At 39.6% G+C, this 22,413-nt stretch overlaps 2 protein-coding genes across 4 annotated transcripts in view; one reads left to right on the top strand and one right to left on the bottom strand.

Annotated features, from left to right (window-relative positions):
- SPATA6L (spermatogenesis associated 6 like) overlaps positions 1-21,514 on the bottom strand; it is a 58,788-nt gene extending 37,274 nt beyond the window's left edge. Inside the window, exons 1-5 of one of the 2 annotated variants that reach the window (XM_029203892.1) lie at positions 21,504-21,514; positions 12,676-12,720; positions 8,358-8,495; positions 4,637-4,685; positions 524-565 (exon numbers count right to left, since the gene is read on the bottom strand). In XM_029203892.1, coding sequence (XP_029059725.1) covers positions 524-565; positions 4,637-4,685; positions 8,358-8,495; positions 12,676-12,714 — 268 coding nt within the window. In that variant the 5' untranslated portion in view covers positions 12,715-12,720; positions 21,504-21,514. Of the gene's footprint in view, positions 1-523; positions 566-4,636; positions 4,686-8,357; positions 8,496-12,675; positions 12,721-21,503 lie in introns of those variants that run through there. The other variant, XM_029203895.1, reaches the window with a different exon arrangement.
- Positions 8,726-12,357, top strand: PLPP6 (phospholipid phosphatase 6). Of its 2 annotated transcripts, XR_003790886.1 has the most exons (2): positions 8,777-9,970; positions 10,401-12,357. XR_003790886.1 is itself a non-coding variant. In XM_029203896.1 (1 exon), the coding sequence occupies exon 1, from the start codon at positions 8,824-8,826 to the stop codon at positions 9,694-9,696; it is 873 nt and encodes a 290-aa protein (XP_029059729.1). In that variant the 5' UTR covers positions 8,726-8,823; the 3' UTR covers positions 9,697-10,112. The 2 variants fall into 2 exon arrangements, 1 of the variants encoding a protein (XP_029059729.1); XM_029203896.1 differs by lacking the exon at positions 10,401-12,357 and having other exon boundaries at positions 8,726-10,112.
- Positions 21,515-22,413: the final 899 nt, after the last annotated feature.

Here is a 22,413-nt window from a genome sequence, read left to right as displayed (position 1 = left end):
ACACATACACGCAGACTCTAAAATCACCAGATAATCAGCCATATTGAGAAACTCTGAGAAGTGGTGTCACCAGGTGGCAGTTCCTACTTGCTCTCACTAGCTCAGGTCTCTTGCATAACACAAAACAAAGTCATCACAGAACCGTTTCCTCCTAAAGTCCCATGATTCCAGCACAGAGGTCTCAAACTTTTCCTGCAAGGGCCAGAGAATAAATATTTTAGGCTTTGCAAGCCATATAGTCACAACTACTGAACTCTCATTCCAGCACAAAAGCAGCTGATGATTATTAGATAAAATTATGAAAAAATGGAAGGTCAAAGAACCTGTTTAAGCTATGCTTACTGCTTTTTCAAACCCATAAAGTTACTCTTCTGAAAGTGGGCAAAACTCAACAGACTGGTGGGGGTAAACAGCATGTGTTATATAAAGCACAGCTTTTAAATGCCAGTCCCCATTTTGTCATGCCAAAATCCTTTTAAATTTAAATTAAACTAATTTAGAAATTCATTTATTGGCACATTACCTGGAGGCACTAGCTGTATTAACTCAAACCTGGTTAGAAAGCCTAAAAAGGAAAAATGAGATATTAATACTTTAGAATACTGTCAGAGTTTTTCGTTAATTACTAAGTTTAAAACTGCCATAACACCCCATTTACATTACTACTACTGATAGTAAGTGGCATACCAACAATGATTCAGGTATTTCTAGACCCAGTAAATTAGGGGCATGGGGTGAGAATAACTGAGTTATAAACATAGCATTTAAAACAAACAAACAAACAAAAAAAAACATAGCATTTTGTCTCCTGAAAAATATTGACAAAATATGATACTTTCTCTCTTAAAGATGTATTCATAAATCACGGAAATAACAATATACTACTGTTCATTTAAAAAATTCAAAATACAACTGTTATCCATCAACCTATAAAAGCTTATCTTGTTTAAAACAGTATGCTATATGACTATATAAATTAGACATAAAACAACATTTTTTTTATATTTCCTGAGTTCAAAATATATTTAGAAATAGTGAGCCCAAAGAAGATATACAGATTGCCAACAAACACATGAAAGGATGCTCAACATCATTAATCATTAGAGAAATACAAATCAAAACTACAATGAGGTATCACCTCACACCAGTCAGAATGGCCATCAACAAAAAATCTACAAACAGTAAATGCCGGATAGGGTGTAGAGAAAAGGGAACCCTCTTGCACTGTTGGTGGGAATGTAAATTGATACAGCCACTATGGAGAACAGTATGGAGGTTCCTTAAAAAACTAAAAATAGAACTACCATATGACCCAGCAATCCCACTACTGGGCATATACCCTGGGAAAACCATAATTCAACAAGAGTCATGTACCACAATGTTCACTGCAGCTCTATTTACAATAGCCAGGACATGGAAGCAACCTAAGTGTCCATCGACAGATGAATGGATAAAGAAGATGTGGCACATATATACAATGGAATATTACTCAGCCATAAAAAGAAATGAAATTGAGTTATTTGTAGTGAGGTGAATGGACCTAGAGTCTGTCATACAGAGTGAAGTAAGTCAGAAAGAGAAAAACACATACCTCATGCTAACACATATATATGGAATCTAAAAAAAATAAAAATAAAAATGTTCTGAAGAACCTAGAGGCAGGACAGGAATAAAGATGCAGACGTAGAGAATGGACTTGAGGACATGGGGAGGGGGAAGGGTAAGCTGAGACGAAGTGAGAGAGTGGCATGGACTTATATATACTACCAAATGTAAAATAGATAGCTAGTGGGAAGCAGCCACATAGCACAGGGAGAGCAGCTCGGTGCTTTGTGACCACCTAGAGGGGTGGGATAGGGAGGGTGGGAGGGAGACACAAGAGGAAGGGGATATGGGGATATATTTATAGGTATAGCTGATTCATTTTGTTATAAAGCAGAAACTAACACACCATTGTAAAGCAATTATACTCCAATAAAGATGTTAAAAAAAAAATAGCGAGGGCTTCCCTGGTGGCGCAGTGGTTGAGAGTCTGCCTGCAGATGCAGGGGACATGGGTTTGTGCCCTGGTCCGGGAGGATCCCACGTGCTGCAGAGCGGCTGGGCCCGTGAGCCATGGCCGCTGAGCTTGCGCGTCCAGAGCCTGTGCTCCACAATGGGAGAGGCCACAACAGTGAGAGGCCCGCGTACAGCAAAAAAAAAAAAAAAAAAATAGTGAGCCCATGTTCAGTGTCTATAAGGCCAAGAATAAAATTTAAATATTGAAAGTAATTTAAAATACAAATGGTATAACAATAAAAAATCAGTAAAGATAATTTCCACAACATATTAGAAAAACATTTTAATATAGACAATAATGGTGATTATAGTTAATACTGTAGTTGAAAGTTACTAAGAAAGTAGATCTTAAATGTTCTCACCACAAAAAAGAAATGGTAATTATGTAACGTGCTAGAGGTGTAAGCTAACACTACTGTAATAATCATTTTGCAAAATATCTGAGTATCAAATCAACATGCTGTTACCTTAAACTTACACAATGTTGTATGTCAATTATATCCTCAAATAAAGCTGAAAAAATATATATACAATAAAAAATATATACAAAAAAATAAAAAAATTCTCCCTTTGTAGATTTATGAAAAACATTAATACATGAGGACAGAATATTAAATGCCAAGAAACTTAAAAGCCAAGACACCCCATAATTTTGGGTTTTCCAAACAAGAAGAAGGACTATATCTTTTCCAACCATCACCCCAATGGTAATGTAAAGCGCTTAAGCTATCTCAGTCTCTAAATTCCTTACACTCAATTAATTCTCACCACGTGGCATGTCATGAATTGGAAGACTTAATATTGTTTAGATGGCAATATTCTCCAAACTGATCTACAGGTTCAATGCAATCTATCATTGCCTATCAACATCCTAGCTGGCTTCTTTGCAGAAACAGACAAGCTGATCCTAAAATTCGTATGGCAAACTAAGGGAACCCAAATAGCAAAAACAGGCTTGAAAGAGAAGAACTAAGTTGGAGGACTCACACTTCCTGATTTTAAAACTTTCTATAAAGCTACAATAATCAAAATAGTGTGGCACTGTAATAATGATAGATTTATGAATCAATGGAATAGAATTGAGACCCCCCTCCCCCAATAAAACACCTCACATTTACAGTCAATTGATTTTCAACAAGAGTGCCATGACCATTCAATGGGGGAAAACTACTCTTAGTAACAATGGTGCTGAGACAACTGGATATCCAGATGCAAAAGAATGAAATTGGACCCTTAGCTCATGCCATTTACAAAAATCAACTCAATATGTATTATAGACTTAAATGTAAGAGCTAAAATGATAAAACTCTTAGAAGAAAATACAGACATAAATCTTTGACTTGAATTACACAATGGTTTCTTAGTTATGACATCAAAGGCAGAAGTAACAAAAGAAAAATAGATAAAATATAATTCATCAAAATTAAAAACGTTTGTGTTTCAGAGAACACCATTAAGAAAGCAAAAAGATAGTCCAAAGAATGGGAGAAAGTATTTGTCAATCATACATCTGATATGAAAGTTATATCTATAATATATAAAGAACTTACAACTCAATAATAAAAACCCAATTAAAATATAGGAAGAGGATCCGAAGAGACACTTCTCCAAATAAGATATACAAATGGCCAATAAGCACATGAAAAAATACTCAACATCATTAGCTATCAGGGAAATGCAAATCAAACCCACGAGATACCACTTCATATCCACAAGGATGGCTACCAATCAAAAGGATAAATAATAACAAGTGTTGGCCAGGATGTGGAGAAATCAAATCTCATATATTGCTGGTGGAATGTAAAATGATACAACTCCTTTGGTGTAATCTGGAAATTCCTCAAAAAATTAAACTGAGTTACCACATGACCCAGCAAGTCCACTCCTAGGCATACACCCAACAGAAATAAAAACATGTTTACAAAAAAAACTTGTACACAAATATTTATAGCAGCATTATTCATCATAGCACCAAAGCAAAAATAATCCAGATGTCCATCATCTGATGAATGGATAAACAAAATGTGGTTTATCCATAAAATGGGACATTATTTGGACATAAAAAGAAGTGAAATCTTGACACATTCTATAGCAAGGAAGAATCTTGAAAACATTATGCTAAATGAAAGAGTCCAGTTACAAATGACCACATATTATATAATTCCATATATATGAAATATCCAGAATACGCAAATCTATAGAGGCAGAAAGATTAGTCAGTAGTTTCCTAGGGCTGGAAGGGATGAGGAAGAATGGGTATAGGGTTTCTTTCCATGGTGATGAAAATGTTCTAAAATTGATTATGGTGATGGTTAAACAACTCTGTTAAGATACAAAAACCATTTAATTGTAATAAAACAAACATAATCATACCATCCAGTAAATGCCATACATATCTAGAAAAGGGTTTGTAATTGAATCAATGACATGATTGAAATTTTACACAGACTATCTTGAACATAAATATGGGGTAAATGTGGAAGTATCACAACTTAGAAAATAGAATTTTATATCTGTGAATTACATATACACAATAGTCTCTCTCTCTTTTGTTGGGGGTGAAGGGGGGAGTACCTACTTTCTAAAATGTCTGCTACAGCTCCAGGATCTATTGCATTTTCAAATACCTGCAGGAAAAAAAATGGGGAAAATAAATCTTCAAAGTTTTATTAATATATACTTATAGAAAATCTAGAGCATATTCTTCCAAATAATTAACACATGTCAAATCCAGCCATATAATATTTTAGGATTCAACAGGAGTACCTTTAACAGGTATGTGGTTAAAAGTTCAACAAATGACTATAGAATAAATGAATGAGAATTAACACAACACCAAGTACAAGGAAAATTTAAGTTAGCTGAATCTACCACATGTTCAAAACGTCATCTACTTGACCTAGCCCCACAGTTTGTTGCTAAAAGCACATCTGGCATCTACCTGAAAGAGTCTTGTTTGAGTACCTAGAAAAACATCCTGAATACAACAGATACTTATTACATGTTAACTGAATAAATGACTTCTCTTCCCAAGCCATTGGTTGTGCTAAAAAGGAACATAAATAAAAATTCTATGTGCAACACAAAAGAAAAGCTAAGTACTCATAGCTAGACTCCCACAGAATCCAAAAATAACAAGAGAGAGAGCCTCATAAGTTTTAGGTGTATCATGAAGCACAAGAAAAACACTGTGATACCTGTCTACCCACAGCCAAATATGTTTATTTTGTCCTTGAGATAAAAGGGCCTAGGGGACTGAGGTAAAGGCATAACATGACCCTCTCCCTGAACTCTAGAACCCTGTAAGAAACATAAGTTTTCAGCAGAGCTTGTTTTCAGGCATTAAATTTCTGATTTAAACGGTGTTTAACCTTAAGCATGATTAAAATCTGCTCTTGATCCAAAACCAGGTCTGCTTTAACCACAAAAGTGGAGGCTGTCCCCTGTAATCCACTTCTGTCTTACTGACTTGGATTTAACAAGCAAATGTGAGTGAGCTGGGGGTTTTTCCAAAATTATTCCAGTAATATTAGTTCATCCCTTCTCTTCATCCATGTCTAAGAATTTTCTCAAGGATGATCGTGGGGAATAAATGATCAACATGAACTGCTCAAACACAATGGCTCATACATTCTTTATGAGTAATTTCTTGTTTATCTGAATGCTTTAGAACATTGAATTCTGAATTATACAGAAGGTCCAAGGAGGAGAAAGTTTTCACTACTCCCTGCAAGTATTTGCAGCTAGAGAATGGAACAGATACAAGAAAGCTAGAGCCAACTGGTAGAAAGCTTGAATATGAACTCAAACAGCTCACACAAGAAGGCAACTTTTCAAAATTTAAAATAAAGCATTTATTTACTTGCACTTTATAAAATGAAAAATGGTCTGTGATATCTAGTAATCTCAAATACACAGCTTTGTGACATCTAGAGTGTGATTCTGACACTCATTCTCCTCTTCTGCAAGTCAGGGAGCTTGGACTAGATGACATCCAAGGTCATTTACAGATTGATTTACAGCTTCTACAATTTTACATCCTTGGGCTTCTTATAAAAAGATGTCTAAAGTCTTCTAGAAAAGTAAATTTACAATTGATAAAACTAATAAGGAAATTCTTGGGGGAAAAAAATAGACTGGATTTTCACCACCCACTTTTTAACCATGACCAACATTGAAATGGTTAGAACTAGGTTCCTTTGGATTCGGACTGTATGTTCCAAGGTAATATCCATTTATTCCTCTCTTATCCAACCAGTTTGGAAGACTATTTAAATTAACAGGCTGGCTCAGAAAGAGAAAAACAAATACCGTATGCTAATGCATATATATGGGATCTAAAAAAAAAATTAAAATGGTTCTGATGAACCTAGGGGCAGGAGAGGAATAAAGATGCAGATGTAGAGAATGGACTTGAGGACACGGGGAGGGGGAAGGGTAAGCTGGGACGAAGTGAGAGAGCAGCATGGACATATATACACTACCAAATGTAAAACAGATAGCTAGTGGGAAGCAGCCACATAGTACAGGGAGATCAGCTCGGTGCTTTGTGACCACCTAGAGGGGTGGGATAGGGAGGGTGGGAGGGAGACGCAAGAGGGAGGGGATATGGGGATATATGTATACATATAGCTGATTCACTTTGTTATATAGCAGAAACTAACACAACATTGTAAAACAATTATATTCCAATAAAGATGTTAAAAAAAAAAAGAAACCAAAGGCAGCAATGGAGGTTGGATTAAAATGTATGTTGGAAAGGGATCAAAGCCTTTGGAAATGATGCCATAAATGTGTATTTAATGATACACAAAGGAAGTAATGATCAATATTAAGTAATAAGGCACATTATAACTGAATTAACAGATGAGAATTTTTTGGTGTTGTTGCCCTGTTGTATGTGTGTTTCTATGTTTTAAGAATTGTGTGGCTATAGTTTGTTCTCTCCCCACTCCTTACATAATACTTATATTTTATCACATCTATAAAGTGCATTAATTGAGGTAAAAATAAAACAAGGGAAACATAAAAAAAAATGGTACTGATGAACCTAGTGGCAGGACAGGAATAAAGACACAGACATAGAGAATGGACTTAAGGACACGGTGGGGGCTGGGGAAGGGGAAGCTGGGACGAAGTGAGAGAGTGGCATGGACATATATACACTACCAAATGTAAAATAGATAGCTAGCGGGAAGCACCTGCAAAGCACAGGGAGATCAGCTCGGTGCTTTGTGACCACCTAGAGGGGTGGGATAGGGAGGGTGGGAGGGAGGCTCAGGAGGGAGGGCGTCTGGGGATATATGTATACATATAGCTGATTCACTTTGTTATACAGCAGAAACTAACACAACACTATAAAGCAATTATACTCCAATAAAGATGTAAAAAATTAATTAATGGGCTGTTATTTATAAAAATATTACACACAGCCCTAGCCCTTTCAAAAATCAATCCTCATTTCCTCTGCTACTCTGATATAGACAGGTCATTTTCAGGGCACCACCATCCAGACCTTTAAAAGTGACAGGCCCTACCCTGAAGCCTTCCCATTCTCATCCTCTCCCCAATAGAACCACCTCAGTGATATTTTTTGGGACAAAATCATAGGCTTATCAAGGTTAAAACTGATTCAATCTCTAAATTCCAAAACAAAAACTTCAAGAGATTGTCAGTGATTGGATAGTAATGAAATTAATGTTCCATTAAATATGAAAGTGGGAAGAGGGTTGGTAACGTTTTGGCTACTTATATTATGATCACATTCACTGGAATGGAATATAGCTTTTATCACTGCAGCTAAATAAACCAGATATGACCTAAGGAAACTCAGTAAATCTAAAAAGCCTTCTTGTTTTGTTACAGGATTTCACATACAGGATTTAACTAATTTGGTTAGTCTGGGGTATTTTTCTGAATCTAAAAAAGTTTGTTTATAAGGTCTGCTAGTTTATTGATAATCTCTGTCAGAATGTACACAGCTGCCTCTAACACTTCCAAGAACATTCAGAAAATGCTCTCTGTTCCGGTTAGAAAATGCCATGGGAGTTCCAAAAATAGAAAACATCTACCAGGGTACTTAGCACTAGTTTGACAGAACTTGGCTCAGATCTGGGATGCAAAAGCAAGTCCTCCAACTATGATTCTGCACTGTGCTGAGGTGCCTTCATGTATTTTTTTTTTAAAGAAAATTTACAAAATAACTTTATAAAAGCTGTGTTTTTTATAAGAACCACTAAATGATCCTCAGACAACAGAATTTGAATTTCTCTGTTTAGCAATGAAAAAGTCAAGATCACCTTTTCAAACCTCATGCTCCGCTGAATCATAATAGGGAACACGGAAGGAAAGCAGTGTGTCTCCAGGTACTGATTCAGGAGGTAAACCCCAAGGAACACATCTTGCTTGCCAGGAAGGCACACCCCTGGGCAAGAAATCTTAAAAACAAAGAAAAAAATAGAGAACAGGGTTTGCGTTTTGCTTTGTAAAGGGTCTATTTCCCCTAACCTCCCACAAACAATGTCAAATTTCCCCCACCACCGTAACCCTCACCTCTCTCCTATAGCACTACCCTCCCCTCTCCTCTCCTCGCTCAAACTGGAAATTCCAATTTCCTCCCAAGTCTCCGCCAGGTGTCACAATCGTCCTCTCGCTGGCTCCTCTCCCCGCCCCTCCAGGATGGCAGTGCGGAAGCGGAAGAGGCTGCAGGGCCGGGAAGCTTCTCCTTAGGCCGGCCGGGTGCTGCGGTCCGGGCCGCCCGCCGCGATGCCGAGCCCCCGGAGGAACGCCGAGGGACGCCCGCTGGCCGCCTGCGCCCCGAGCAGCAGCGGCAGCCCGGCCCATGGCGGCGGCGGCGGCAGGTTCGAGTTCCAGTCCCTGCTCAGCAGCCGCGCGCCGGGCGCCGACCCCACCTGCGCCCGGCTCCGCGCATCCGAGAGCCCAGTGCACCGCCGCGGCTCGTTCCCCCTGGCCGGGGCGGGCTCCTCGCCGGCGCTCCCGTCCCCGCTGCCCGAGGAGGACCGCATGGACCTGAACCCGTCCTTCCTGGGCATCGCCCTGCGCTCCCTGCTGGCCATCGACCTGTGGCTGTCTAAGAAGCTGGGGGTGTGTGCGGGGGAGAGCTCATCCTGGGGCAGCGTGCGGCCCCTTATGAAATTGCTGGAGATCTCGGGACACGGCATCCCCTGGCTGCTGGGCACCCTCTACTGCCTGTCCAGGAGCGACAGCTGGGCCGGGCGAGAGGTGCTGATGAACCTGCTCTTCTCCCTGCTGTTGGACCTGCTGCTGGTGGCCCTGATCAAGGGGCTGGTCCGCAGGCGCCGCCCGGCCCACAACCAGATGGACATGTTTTTCACCCTTTCGGTGGACAAGTACTCCTTCCCTTCGGGCCATGCCACCAGGGCCGCCCTGGTCTCACGGTTCATCCTGAACCACCTAGTGCTGGCCATTCCACTGAGGGTGCTCGTGGTACTGTGGGCCTTCATCTTGGGCCTCTCCAGGGTCATGCTGGGGCGGCACAATGTCACCGACGTGGCTTTTGGCTTTTTTCTGGGCTACATGCAGTACAGCATCGTGGACTATTGCTGGCTTTCACCGCACAATGCTCCAGTCCTCTTTGTACTGTGGAACCAACCATGACACCATCTCATTTGTTATGGCACCAGATCTGAAAGTTTCTACACGTGACGATGCTGACATAAACCAGCAGCCATCCTGCTTGCCCCCCTAAGGATTTCAGGCTTCCTTTTGGGATTTCAGGTGTCCTACAATCTTGATGGGTTGCTAGGCTAGAGCACAGTGCTGACCATTACTGATGACAGCCATATTATAGAAAGCAACCCCCCCCCTCTATTATATACCTATTGAACAACTTTTTATATCTCCAGGACAACTGCAAAGAAACCAAGTTGAGGTGATTATAATATTGCTGCTTTTTAAAAGTTGACATCAGAAAATTTTTTGTGTAATCCTGTAAGTCAACATATCACTTGTAAACTGAACTTTGAAAAAACAAATCACCTTCATTCTGTAAATATACAGGCAGATGAGCCACATACTAATCCTAGTTCTTTTCCTGAGGTAGATTTTAAACAGTACTTTAAGAGTCTAAGACATAGGTTATTCTAATTTATCCTCTGAAGATCTGTTACCACAGTTGGGAAGATTTATTCTTACTCCTAATTTTCTTGGTATGCTTTCTTAGTTTTGTCTCTTACATCTTTGCGCATCAGGTAGTGAGAAGAGAGATTATAGTACATATCTTTCTCTCCTTTTCCTCTACCTCCTCAAAAGATCTTTAAAAAGATATTTATTTCCCACTAATATTGTCTTTCTGCATTCAGAGAACAAACCAAGAACTTACCTAAAGAAGAAACACTTAAAGGCGGGCATATCGACAGTGCCCATAGAAAAGTAAAGATGGGACTATGGCCTCATGCTTAATTCTGTTGACAGCAAATAGCATGGCATGACAGAGGACAGAAGAGCGAAGCTGCTGAGGAGATCAAAGGAACTGAGAGTCTGGGGGTAGGCTCACTACATACTTTGTCAGTGGACCAACATGGAAGAAGATGGGCCCTGCTGCCTACCATCTCTACTGAATAAAGAATAATGCTTCTTTAATGAGGTAATAAAATGGAAAAATAACTTGATTCTTTGCAATGCAACAGCATAAGCTTTCAAATATATACCACAAGGATGACCCTGTATATTATATTTTTCATATGGAATTCCATTTCCCTGTATACAGCACACTTTAGGTAACAGTATTTAACTTGAAATTCATCAAGTGGAGCCTACTGCTATACCAGGCACAAAGTATAACTCCTAAATTTCCATTTATATTGACCCTCACAATTAAAGCAGTTTATCGATGGTGCCTCCCCGAATCACAAGACCAAAAACCTCCAAATGCAGGGTGGACTCTGCTCATTATTCTTTGACCAGGAAAGATGGAAGAGGGTGTGTGCTTTAAATGCTGCTCTGCCTGAAAATATGAACCTTTAAATTACCTATGGAACTGGTGTCTTTAGATAATCTTAACAACCAATTATTTTGACATTTATAAATAGAAAGGATTATGGCATTTGATCTGTCATATAGAGATGTACATAGGAATCCGGAGAATGGCTGTGACAGGTAGGCTCTGATTGGGTGGAAGTGTGAACTTTCTGAGCGTGAGAGGAACACTGAAAAAGGAATAGCTACTTTTCAAAATGAAGCAAAATTATTTGCATTTCCACAACATCCTGAACACAGACTACATCTTCACTTCCTGAATCAGCCAAACTGTGACACTCTAAGTGGTTTCCTTTATTGTTTAGACTTAAAGAGATCCTTTATTTTAATTGCAGCAATATTCAGGCCAGATATTTGGAAGCAGTTTTTCCTCTTGCAGCATCTACAAGTCTGAATACTGGGAGATCAAAATTAGGCTCACCTCCTTTCTGGTTATTTTTCTGGAATTCCCTTATCTTGGTCGCTGGGGCCTGAGTTTGCTGGCTTTTAAAGCACAGATCAATTCACCTGATTTTTTTGAAGCATCCTAAGTACTGTAGAATAAAAAAACTGATTCCACTGTTAATTAATTGTACACTGAAGAATACCATTTAAAAATCAAAATAAAATTAACCAGTAATGTTGAATGAAGTGAGATGAAAACTTGTTTAATTTTTGCCTTAATAAGTAGGAAGACAGATTTATCACTCGTCTCAAGAATTCCTTCATCTTACTGCACAATTGTGAGAGGTCACAGTTGATATAGCACAAATGATATAGTCTGGTCCTATTTGCTGTCAGCAAAATCAGTCAAACCCAGGAGATTTCCATCTTTGTTTCAGAGCTGCACTTAGGATGAAATCACAGCATCTGTCACTTGTATGGAGGCTAACCAGATTTTCCATGGCCGTAAACTGTTGGTGTTCTGCTTATAAACCTGGCCAGTAGAGAAGCTCCTTATAGCTTTCAGGCAAAGCTGCCTGACAGTCTGTCACCAACTACACATGGAAGGGTTGGAAAATGGAAGCTGAAATAAGGAATGACTGACCCCAAACAGGAACAATGGAGTCACTTTGCCACAGCACCTCACTTAAGCAGGATTCAGTGGATAATTATTAAACAGCTGTTGATTGATCCCTTTTGGAATTAGCAAGCCAGAGCCATCTGTAGGGGAAGTATCTTAGAAATACTTGATTGGTTTATAGAGGTGGCAAATTATCAGGGAAGTGATCTGGCTTTCTGAAATTAAAATCTTCCCTGGTTATTTAAAGAAGGGGCTTTTTAATCTTCACAAATCTGTATCCCGGAAAAGAAAATAAAATCCTTCTTGGACTTAATGCAAGGTTATTTTAAAAGAACAGAAAAATTCCAGATAAAGCCAAGAAACAGGCTTGGGGGCGGGACGGTGGGGGGGGGCGGGGCAGGAGGGGTGGGAAGAGGTTGAGTTGAACTAAAGGTTAGAAAGTAAGAAAAGACCAATGTGGAGAATCTTAGGGACAGAGGTAGGATTAATGATGTGTGTGGGGCGAGGGGTGGTGAAAACGACCCAGAACCATTTTAGAACCCTGGGGAAAGAGTCTGATTTGGGCCAAAGAGGAGAGGTTCGTCGATCTCTCTTACCGCCCGGATCTGTAGTTCCACCACCACCTCCAAAGGCATAGTTCCCTACGTGGGCGAAAGGACTGGAATGAAAAGATCCTTTTGCGCTGAGCCTTGGACCGATTTTTCTTAGTTTAACTCAATCCTTGGAGCAAATGTTCCCAGTAGTTTCCCCAGCTCCCCACCCCACTGTACCCCCATCAGTTCTCCCACCAGCCCAGGTCCCTTCCACCGGTAAGGGTCTCATACAGCGCGAGCTGGAGCCAAGGCTTCCAGAAGGCTGAAGCGTCGCGTTGCTATGGACACTCAAAACACGCAACCTTCCACCAAGGAACGCTTGCGAGGCCCCCGGCGCCGCCAGAGTGTGAGCCGCCTGTGCTCCACTTGGAACGACACTGGCTTCCAGACTGCACTAACGGGAGAGAATGTCCTAGTGTATATGCCCTGGTGGCCGGATCACGAGATGCTAAGAGCCCTAGCTTCCTTTCCACGCTTTCCATCCACTCTCTTTAGGGCCCCAATCACTATGTTAAAATGTTTATTTTACAGTGTCAATTCTAAAAGTCGAATGTGATCATAGCTCCGTTACGATTTAAGCCCTGCCCATTTTTAGTATCTATACGACCCCCAAGCCCTGGAAATTCTGTAACAATTACAATTAAAATAGTAGTATGTCCCTAAAGGTATTCTCATGCTTATAAAAATCATGCTTATGAAATGTTACGTCCTCATGTTTGGTTCATAAAACATGCCCACTGTCAATAAGAAGTGAAACGTGTGCTAATTAAAAACACAAGTACAGGGCTTCCCTGGTGGCGCAGTGGTTGAGAGCCCGCCTGCCGATGCAGGGGATGCGGGTTCGTGCCCCGGTCCAGGAAGATCCCACATGCTGCGGAGTGGCTGGGCCCATGAGCCATGGCCCCTGAGCCTGCGCGGCAGCGGGAGAGGCCACACAGTGAGAGGCCCACGTACCACAAAACAAAACAAAACAAGGACAATTCCTAAAGAGGTTTAAAAGTTACGTATCCTGTTTTAGTCCCAATAGAAATATTTTTCAGTCTCTTTACTGGGGTTTAGTTAACTTAAGGGAAGCAATGAATTACATTACCTCCCAATGGGTAGTTACCATAGTTGCCAAAGCCAGGGTTACACTGTAAAAACCGTCAGAGGTAGCAGGCAGGGCAAGAGTTCTTAACCAATAGAAGAAATTGCATTTTTTCCCATTCACTGTATTTAACAGACAAAAATGAAGGAATAAAGGAGGGAGTGGCCGCTTCTAGCCAATCAGAAAAATCTGGGAGGGCCAATGCTGTCTAAACGAAACAAATTTTATTGGAATTAGTCATTTATTACTAATATTTTGCATTGGAGATTTATGCATTTGCAGAAATGTGAGTGCAGAAAGATGTCCTGAGACAAGAATTAGGTATTAATTTTGGTAAATGGAGTGCCTTTCCCTGAAAGGGAAAAACTCAGTGTGATGAAGGAAGATGTACTATGTCCTTATCCAATCCTCGATGATCTGTCAGCATAGCAAGAGGCACACCAGTGGGTGCTTGGCTCCCTACAGTATCCAGATCACTGACTTGTCAGCTCACAACAACTTGCTGGCACCCTTACTAATGCATTTATATACAGGGACAGGACCTGCCTTGACCCTTACAAGTATGTCATCAACACCAATGCTAAGACATCAAGGATAGTGACAACCAAAACATAAGTAAGTGGTCAGACATAATGGAAGGGAGGAATCAATCTTTATTGAGAACCTACAAACTGGTAGGGATATTGCATATGCTAATTAACTTCATCCCCACAGTAACTCTTTCAGGGAGATATTATTATTCTTATTTACAGGTGCAGAATCTGAAGCCAGACAGTCTTTTGTCCAATGCCACACATCTAAAGGGAAGGAGCCACACTTGAATCCAGGTGCGCCCTACCATGTCTCTGCCATTGCAACATAGACAACCTATTGATTCCGAGACACAGTGTCCCATTCTATGCTCTTCATAGCCTTAACTGGACTCTCCTTGCTTAACTCTCCTTGATATAACTGGAATCTCCTTGCTTGACTCCTAGGGCACAGCCCTTTTCTGGTTTCCCTTCAACTCTCTGGCCATTCTTCCTCCTCTCCCTGGCTAAGCAGTGTTTCTAGTTCTTTCTTTTCCTCCCTCTATATCCTTTACCTAGGGTGTCATCCAATGTAGGTATGGATTAGCAAATGTATACAGATTTACATATCCCACCCAAGCCTCTCTTATACTTTCCCAGACAAGGTAGAATCTCACTACTGTTTATTTACACACACACACACACATACATACATATATATCCTCTTTTTGGCAACTGTGACAATAGCAGTTTTACATTTGCTCCTGCGATTGTTGATTACTATTTGTCTCCATAAACTGTAAGCTCTGCATGGCTAAGAGTTTGTGTCCTAGATACCTAGCAGAGTAGATGCTCAATAATTATCCTGAATAGATGTTAATTTCAGAGATGGTCAAGCCAGGCTATAGGGTTTAATGTATGTACATGGGTAAGGGGAGGTCCCACCACTACAGTGCAAACTAAATATGCAAAATGAGAAATACACCCATGCCCGACTAGCAGCTACTTCTGCTAGTCGGGCATGGGTGTATTAACTGAGTTGATAGGAAATATTTACACTCTGTTAATTTCCCCCACCCCAGTCACCTGAGGCATGTAGCTGCCAGGGAGATACTGAAGTTGCTACACATACAATGCCTCTGGCCCATCTTGCAAAGATTGAGGCTGCCACCTCCACTGGAGGTCAAGCAAAGCCATTGGACTGTCACCACTTACAGACACTGGCGTTATTACCTGTGTAGGTACCTGTGTAGGTGGCAGAAAACAAATCTCATTAAACAACTCTTAGTCCCAGAGTATTTCTGCAGTGCAGGCTGATCAGCAGTGACAACAGCATTGCAGAAATGACACATCAGTCACGCATACTGCTCACATCCTGGCCACTGCCAAGAAAATGGTACATGTCCCAGATGGGGATTTTCCAAAGAGTTAATTATAATGAGAAAAGAACAAAATATTACAGATAATTATAGCTGAGATTTTCCTTTTATCTAAAAAAATACAGGACACTAAATTGTAAACATTTATTTTCAAATAACATTGGAAGGAGTATTCATATGAGGGGAGGACAATATATTAAAAAAAAAGGCATCACTAATGGCAGGGATGTGGGAAAATACATTCATACATTGTTGGTAGGAGTGTAAATACATAAAGTGTATTAATTTTCTATGGCTACTATAACAAATTACCACAAACTTAATGGCTTAAAACAAGACAAATGTATAATTTTTGATTTTGTGGATCAGAAATCCAACAGAGATCTTTAAAAGCAAAATGTGAGGGCTGCATTCCTTATCTTTTCCATTTCCTTGCTTTTCCAGCTTCTAGGGGTCTGCCTTCATTCCTTGACTCATAGCTCCCTTCCTTCATCTTCAAAGCCAGCAACATTGAACCAACTCCTTTTCATGCTACCATCTCTCTGGTTCTTTTAAAGACCTTTGTAACCATATAGAGTCCACCAGATAATCCAGGATAATTTCCCTATTTTAAGGTCAGCTGATTAGAAACCTTAATTCCATCTTCAAGTTAATTTCTCTTTGCCATGAAAGGTAACATGTCCCCAGGTTCCAGGTACTAGGGCAGGATATCTTTGGGGGCCATTATTCTGTCTATCACATGTAACTTCTCTGGAGAGCAATTTGTTAATATCTATCAAAATTTTTCATTTTACTCAGGAATTCCACTGCTAGGAATAGGTATATATGGGTATACTTTCACAAGTACAAAAAACATATGCTGCAGCAATATTTGTAGTTTAAAAAATACTGGAAACCATCTAAATGTTCATTAAGTATGGTCAGATTAAATCAATTATGGTTAAGCCTCAAGATGGAATAGTATGCAGCATGGGAAAAGAATAAAGCAAAGCTCTAAGTCCCAGCAGTAAAAACTCTCTAAAATATAGAGCTAAGAAAAAAAAGCATGGAACAAAATTGTGTAAACTGTGCTGCCATATGGAAGAGACAGAGAATATGATATAGACATATATGCTTAGAATATTTCTGAAAGAAAAAACTAGAAACTGCTAATGGTGGATGCCTCTGGGGAAAGGACCTAGAGTAGAGACACAGAGAGAAAACTTACTTTTCATTGAATAGCCTTAGATACTTTTAAAATCGTTTTGCAAAGTATTTGCATTATTTGGTCTAAAAAGGAAAATGAATTAAAACAAGTAGAAAATATAAAATAATAGAAAGGATAAATCTGGGAGGATAGGAAGGACCAGGAACTGGCTTCTTCAGCATTGGGGCTCCATCCTGTATACCACATACTGTGAGAATATCCATGCAAGTGTGTCTGATACTTTTGCTTCCAGTGCAGGGTGTCTTATGCTGTGACCCCTGGATGTGTCAGGGATCCTAAAGGCCCTGAGATGATAGGAAACCTTTCATGCATGTGCATATGTGCATTTTTCTGGGAAGAGAGCCTGTAGTTTTCATTGGAGTCTGGAAGGGGTAGAGTTAGTCAAATCAGGTTTTGGAACCACTGTCCTGCCCTCAGTTCCCTGCTATAGCAAAAAGAAGGGCCACCCATGTTACCTGACAATGAGCAGATAAGGAAAGAGGGGCTCTTCTCTCCATCACATTCATGCCCACTTATTAGAGCCAGCTGTCTCTCCAACGGCAGCTGGATTCAATAATAAGTGAGAAAGATCTTCAAAGTCCTGTTCTAGGCCATTATTTTATGTCTGGACTCAGACTCATTTGTTAGGCCCTACAATCTTTTGTGCCAGTGAATTATTCATTAGCAAATGTGAATAACACCAGCAAACTAAGTTTCCAAAGCGAGTTGTTCATTAGGATTTGGGAGAAATGCCTGGGCGCAGGGAAACCTCAAGTACCTGAAACAATCTGGATTATTTCAGCCCTAAAGCAATGGCAGATTACTGATTTTTTTTTTTTTAAGTGTAGACCCAGCCTCAAGACTCAGGAACTAATTGTGTTTTATGTTTGGCCTTCTTCAAAGTCTTTCTCTGAAATGTTCTTTAACAGTATAGTTTCCTTAGAGTCTGATATATGGAGGAGAAAAGTTTACCTTTCTGACTTTTACTATAAATGTATAAAAGAGCTCAATGAGCTATTTTGGGCTCTTTCCTTGGTTCTCAAAAACTGCACAAAGATGAAGTTTATATTTTTTTTAAATCTTAATGTTAAAATCATATCCTTTGGGGGAACTCCATATTAGAGGGATGAGGGTGTCACTATATGAACCCACTGATCAATCTTAACATCACTAAAGGTGACATCACGTCTTCTTCATATGTGATTCATAGGAAGCACCTATGAAGCACTTTTGCCAAGAAAGTTGAAGTTTAATCTGAGCCATTAGAGCTACATGATCTAGTAAGGTAGCCACATATGGCTATTTAAATTTAAATTAACTAGAACTAAATAAAATTTAAAATTCATTTCCTCACTCACACAAGTCACCTGTAAAGTGCTCAATAGCCACAATGGCTAGTGGCTACTGTACTGGATAGTGCAAGTAGAATATTTCCATCATCACAGAAACATCTATTGAACAGTGTTGTTCTAGAGCTAATTTCACTTCCTAGAGGATAGAGAAACATGTTAATGACACCACAAGACAGCAAACAGACACATCTAGAATGTGAAACATTCTATAGGACAACTAACCCAGTTAGCCTGCAACAAGTCAAACCCTGCAAATTAAAAAAAAAAAAAAAAAAAAAAGGAAGGGGGGGAGGAGAAATGTTCTAGATTAAAAGATACAAGCCCTGACAACCAAATATAATATGTGGACTTTGTTCGAACCCTGATTCAGACAAACCAACTTAAACAGAATATTTAACACTCTTAGGGAAATTTGATTATGGTTTGGGTATTAGATAACACCAAGCAATTAATTAATTAATCAAAATTAATTAATTTTGATAGGTATGATAATGTCCCTGTGTTTGTGGAAGACAAATATCAACATTGTTTAGAGATGCATATTGAAGTATGTAGCAGAAATGATCTAATGCCTAAGATTTTGTCTCTAAATACTCCAGCAAATTAATAAAAGAAATGGATAAAGGAAATGTAGCAAAATCTTGATAATTGTTGATCTGGGTGATGGACATATGGAGTTTACTATAATAATATACTTTTGTGTATTTAAAAATATTTATAATAACAATTTTAAAATCTTTAACACATACTTAAATAAGAAAAGTAATCATATCCTTATGTAAACCTCATTCTGTCTTAAGATAGCCCATCAAGAGGATTCTTGGTGGCATCACTATGAATTTCTTTGACAGAAGTCCTACATAGGTTTGGGACTTCCCTGGTGGCGCAGTGGTTAAGAATCCACCTGCCAATGCAGGGGACATGGGTTCGATCCCTGGTCCGGGAAGATCCCACATGCCACGGGCAACTAAGCCCGTGTGCCACAACTACCGAGCCTGCGCTCTAGAGCCCGCAAGCCACAACTACTGAAGCCAGTGTGCCATGCTCCACAACAAGAGAAGCCACCGCAATGAGAAGCCTGCCCACTGCAACGAAGAGTAGACCCTGCTCGCTGCAACTAGAGAAAGCCCGCACACAGCAACAAAGACCCAACGCAGCCAAAAAAAAAAAAAAAAAAGTCTTACATACGTTTAAAGAAAAAATATGGTGGATCTATTCAACTCAAATTCAGATAACAGAAGAAAATTACTGTGGTGTGTAATACTTTACAAGTAATTCAAAAAAGCAGCAGTGTATTATAATAACTGTGGTCTCTGCATGAATATCCAAAACAGGAGCTGGCAATTTGCTTACTTCTTTAAGCATACATACTTCTTGAGAATTTTCCCCAAGTATCAGGAAGGCTTCCAGGGAAGGAATTAACTTGCAGTTGAACAGCTTTTAACAATCTTGAAGTCATTTGGGATCTGGACCCACACATGAAATCTATTTCACAAACTATATTAGAGGTCATGAGTCAAACTCATGTTACTCTTTGGCTTCTGCTTTGACTGACTGGCTTTTGTAGGCTCAATACTTACTTAATGATACCACACAAAACCTTCCACAAGGACTGCCCTTGGGCATTCTGGACTACGTACATAGTGCATATCCTTCCATTTTAAAGTAATTTCTCTTCAGGAAAAATTAATTTGCTCCTTTGCATTTCAGCTGGCTAGTTCTATGTCCATGGGAGTAGTAGGATAACTATGACCCAAAGCAATTTCCAAGGAATTATATTATCCGATATAAGAAAGCAGAAAAGAGTATGACTTAGTTCCAAGACTTGTAAAAAGTGTCCACAGTACTTGGGCACAGGATTCAGGCCCCAAAATCGGCCATGGCTAAGATGAGGCTACTTCTGATGTCATTGTATCCACCCTTTCTTCTCCTACCAAAATATAACTCTTCCCATTCCCGTTTTACCCTCTTCTGTCTGTGTGTAATCCTACACCTTTCCTTTTATCCTTGTTTCCATTCATTTGTTCCCTATTCATCAATTCAACACATATTATTGAGTACCTACTATGTGCTAGGTACCGTTCTGGACCATGGAGGCACAAGAGTGAACAAGAAACAATCTATGCCCTTGTGGACCTTACATTCTAGTGAAGTAAGAAATAAAATAAATATGTGAACATAGATAATAGTATTATAAATGCTAGGGAGGAAATATCCAGTGGGGTGAGATAGAAAGTTACACGTTAGAGGGAAGAAGAACCCAATTTAGACCCAGTGGACAGGTCAGCCTCTTTAAGGGTATGACAGTTGATCTAAGATCTAAAAAGAAAAGCATGACCACTAACAAGACTTTTAAAGAACAAAGAGAAAAGATACCCAGGCAAAAGGAGCAACAAATGTAAAGGGCCATGAGTCAGGAAAGAAATTGATATGTTTGAGGAACTGAAAGGAGGCCAATGAGCATACTAAGAGAAAACTGGGCAGGGGGTAGAGGAAGTTAAGAAATGACACTCAGGAGTTAGGCTGGCACTAGATGGCACAGTTATGGAAGAACTTAAACAGTTATGGAAGACAATGTGATTGCCTCCCTAAGAGCCATAAGCTCTTCTTCCTTGCCAATGGAATCCCGGTTTTGTGCAGGTGGCAATGCATTTAGGTCTAGGGAATGAATCAATTTATTTAAGCCAGTTCTGGCCAATAATATATAAGGGGAAGTACTGGAAGTTTCTGAGAAATGTTCTTCAAGTAGTAAAAAGCCACAAGTGAGTAAAGCTGTTTTTCACTCCTCTCCCTTCCTGCTTTAGCTGCTGTCATGTTTTCTCCTATGGCTTTCACTCTTGAACTCAAAAGGTTCAGGCACAGTGCTCCTCAACTTTTATTTGTAATTAGTTACTAAGGTATAACATATAGTCACTGGAAAATACTGGAACAGCATAATACAGGAAAACTAAGAGTAGAAAGTAAAGATGCTCAGTGACTTCCGTGGCAGTCCGGTGGTTATGACTCCCCACTTCCAATGCAAGGGGCATGTGTTCGATCCCTGGTCTGGGAACTAAGATCCCACATGCTGCGGGGTACGGCAAAAAAATTAAAAAAAAAAAAAGAAAGTAAAGATGCTCAGAAACTTTCCTCTCCAGCCTTACCCACTAGGAGTAATCATTAATAATTCTTGTTTACTTTCCAGGAATTTTCTATCACATGTACACACACACACACACACAGAACTGTTTTTACACAAATTGGATTACGGTCTCTTGATAGATACGTATAGCTATATAAATATACATATAAGAAAGTAAGTTGCCTTTTTTTACTCACATTTTGGAGATATTTCTATATCAGCACAGTTATATATACTTTCTGCTTTTTGTTCCTTGCCACAAAAAAAAGAAAAAAGAAAAAAGCTGCAATAAACACCTTTGTGGATAAATCACTAATTATTGGTGCAAAAATAACTGTTGGATAATTTCCTGGTAGTTAAATTGCCGAATCAAAGCACTTAAACCTCTGATACTCTCAGGTTACCCCACCCGAAAGGTTACACAAATGACATTCTAACAGCATCTCCTCACACCTTGCCTACACTCGGTATCGACAAACTTCAAAAGATTGAAAAAATGGCGTCTCGTTATTTTTATTTGGGTCTCTAATTATGAGTAGGGCAGCAATGCCTGATTGTTAAACGTGCACGTTTTGAAGTCATACGCCCTGGGCTGATCCTACCTCTTCCCCTTAAAATGTGTGACCTTAGGCATAATGGGGTCTATTTCTTCTTCTCAAAAAAGGGGATAATGAGAGCACAAATCTTTACGATTAAACGAGATACGTAGAAATACACTGAAGCCCTTCCTACACATCCGCTATTTGTGGTACTGTATTTTTTATTTTTTTTAATTTTTTTATAATTTTTGAACTTTATTTTACACAGCAAGTTCTTATTAGTCATCCATTTTATACACATCAGTGTATACATGTCAATCCCAATCGCCCAATTCATCACACCACCACCGCCCCCCACCACCACTTTCCCCCCTTGGTGTCCATATGTTTGTTCTCTACATCTGTGTCTCAATTTTTGCCCTGCAAACCGGTTCATCTGTACCATTTTTCTAGGTTCCACATATACGCGTTAATATACGATATTTGTTTTTCTCTGACTTCACTCTGTATGACAGTCTCTAGATCCATCCACGTCTCAACAAATGACCCAATTTCGTTTCTTTTTATG

The sequence above is a fragment of the Monodon monoceros genome, unplaced genomic scaffold (assembly GCF_005190385.1).
Source record: "Monodon monoceros isolate NGI ecotype Baffin Bay Population unplaced genomic scaffold, NGI_Narwhal_1 Super_Scaffold_5, whole genome shotgun sequence".
In the NCBI taxonomy this organism is placed as follows: Eukaryota; Metazoa; Chordata; class Mammalia; order Artiodactyla; family Monodontidae; genus Monodon; species Monodon monoceros.
This window is presented reverse-complemented; position numbering and strand designations above follow the sequence as displayed.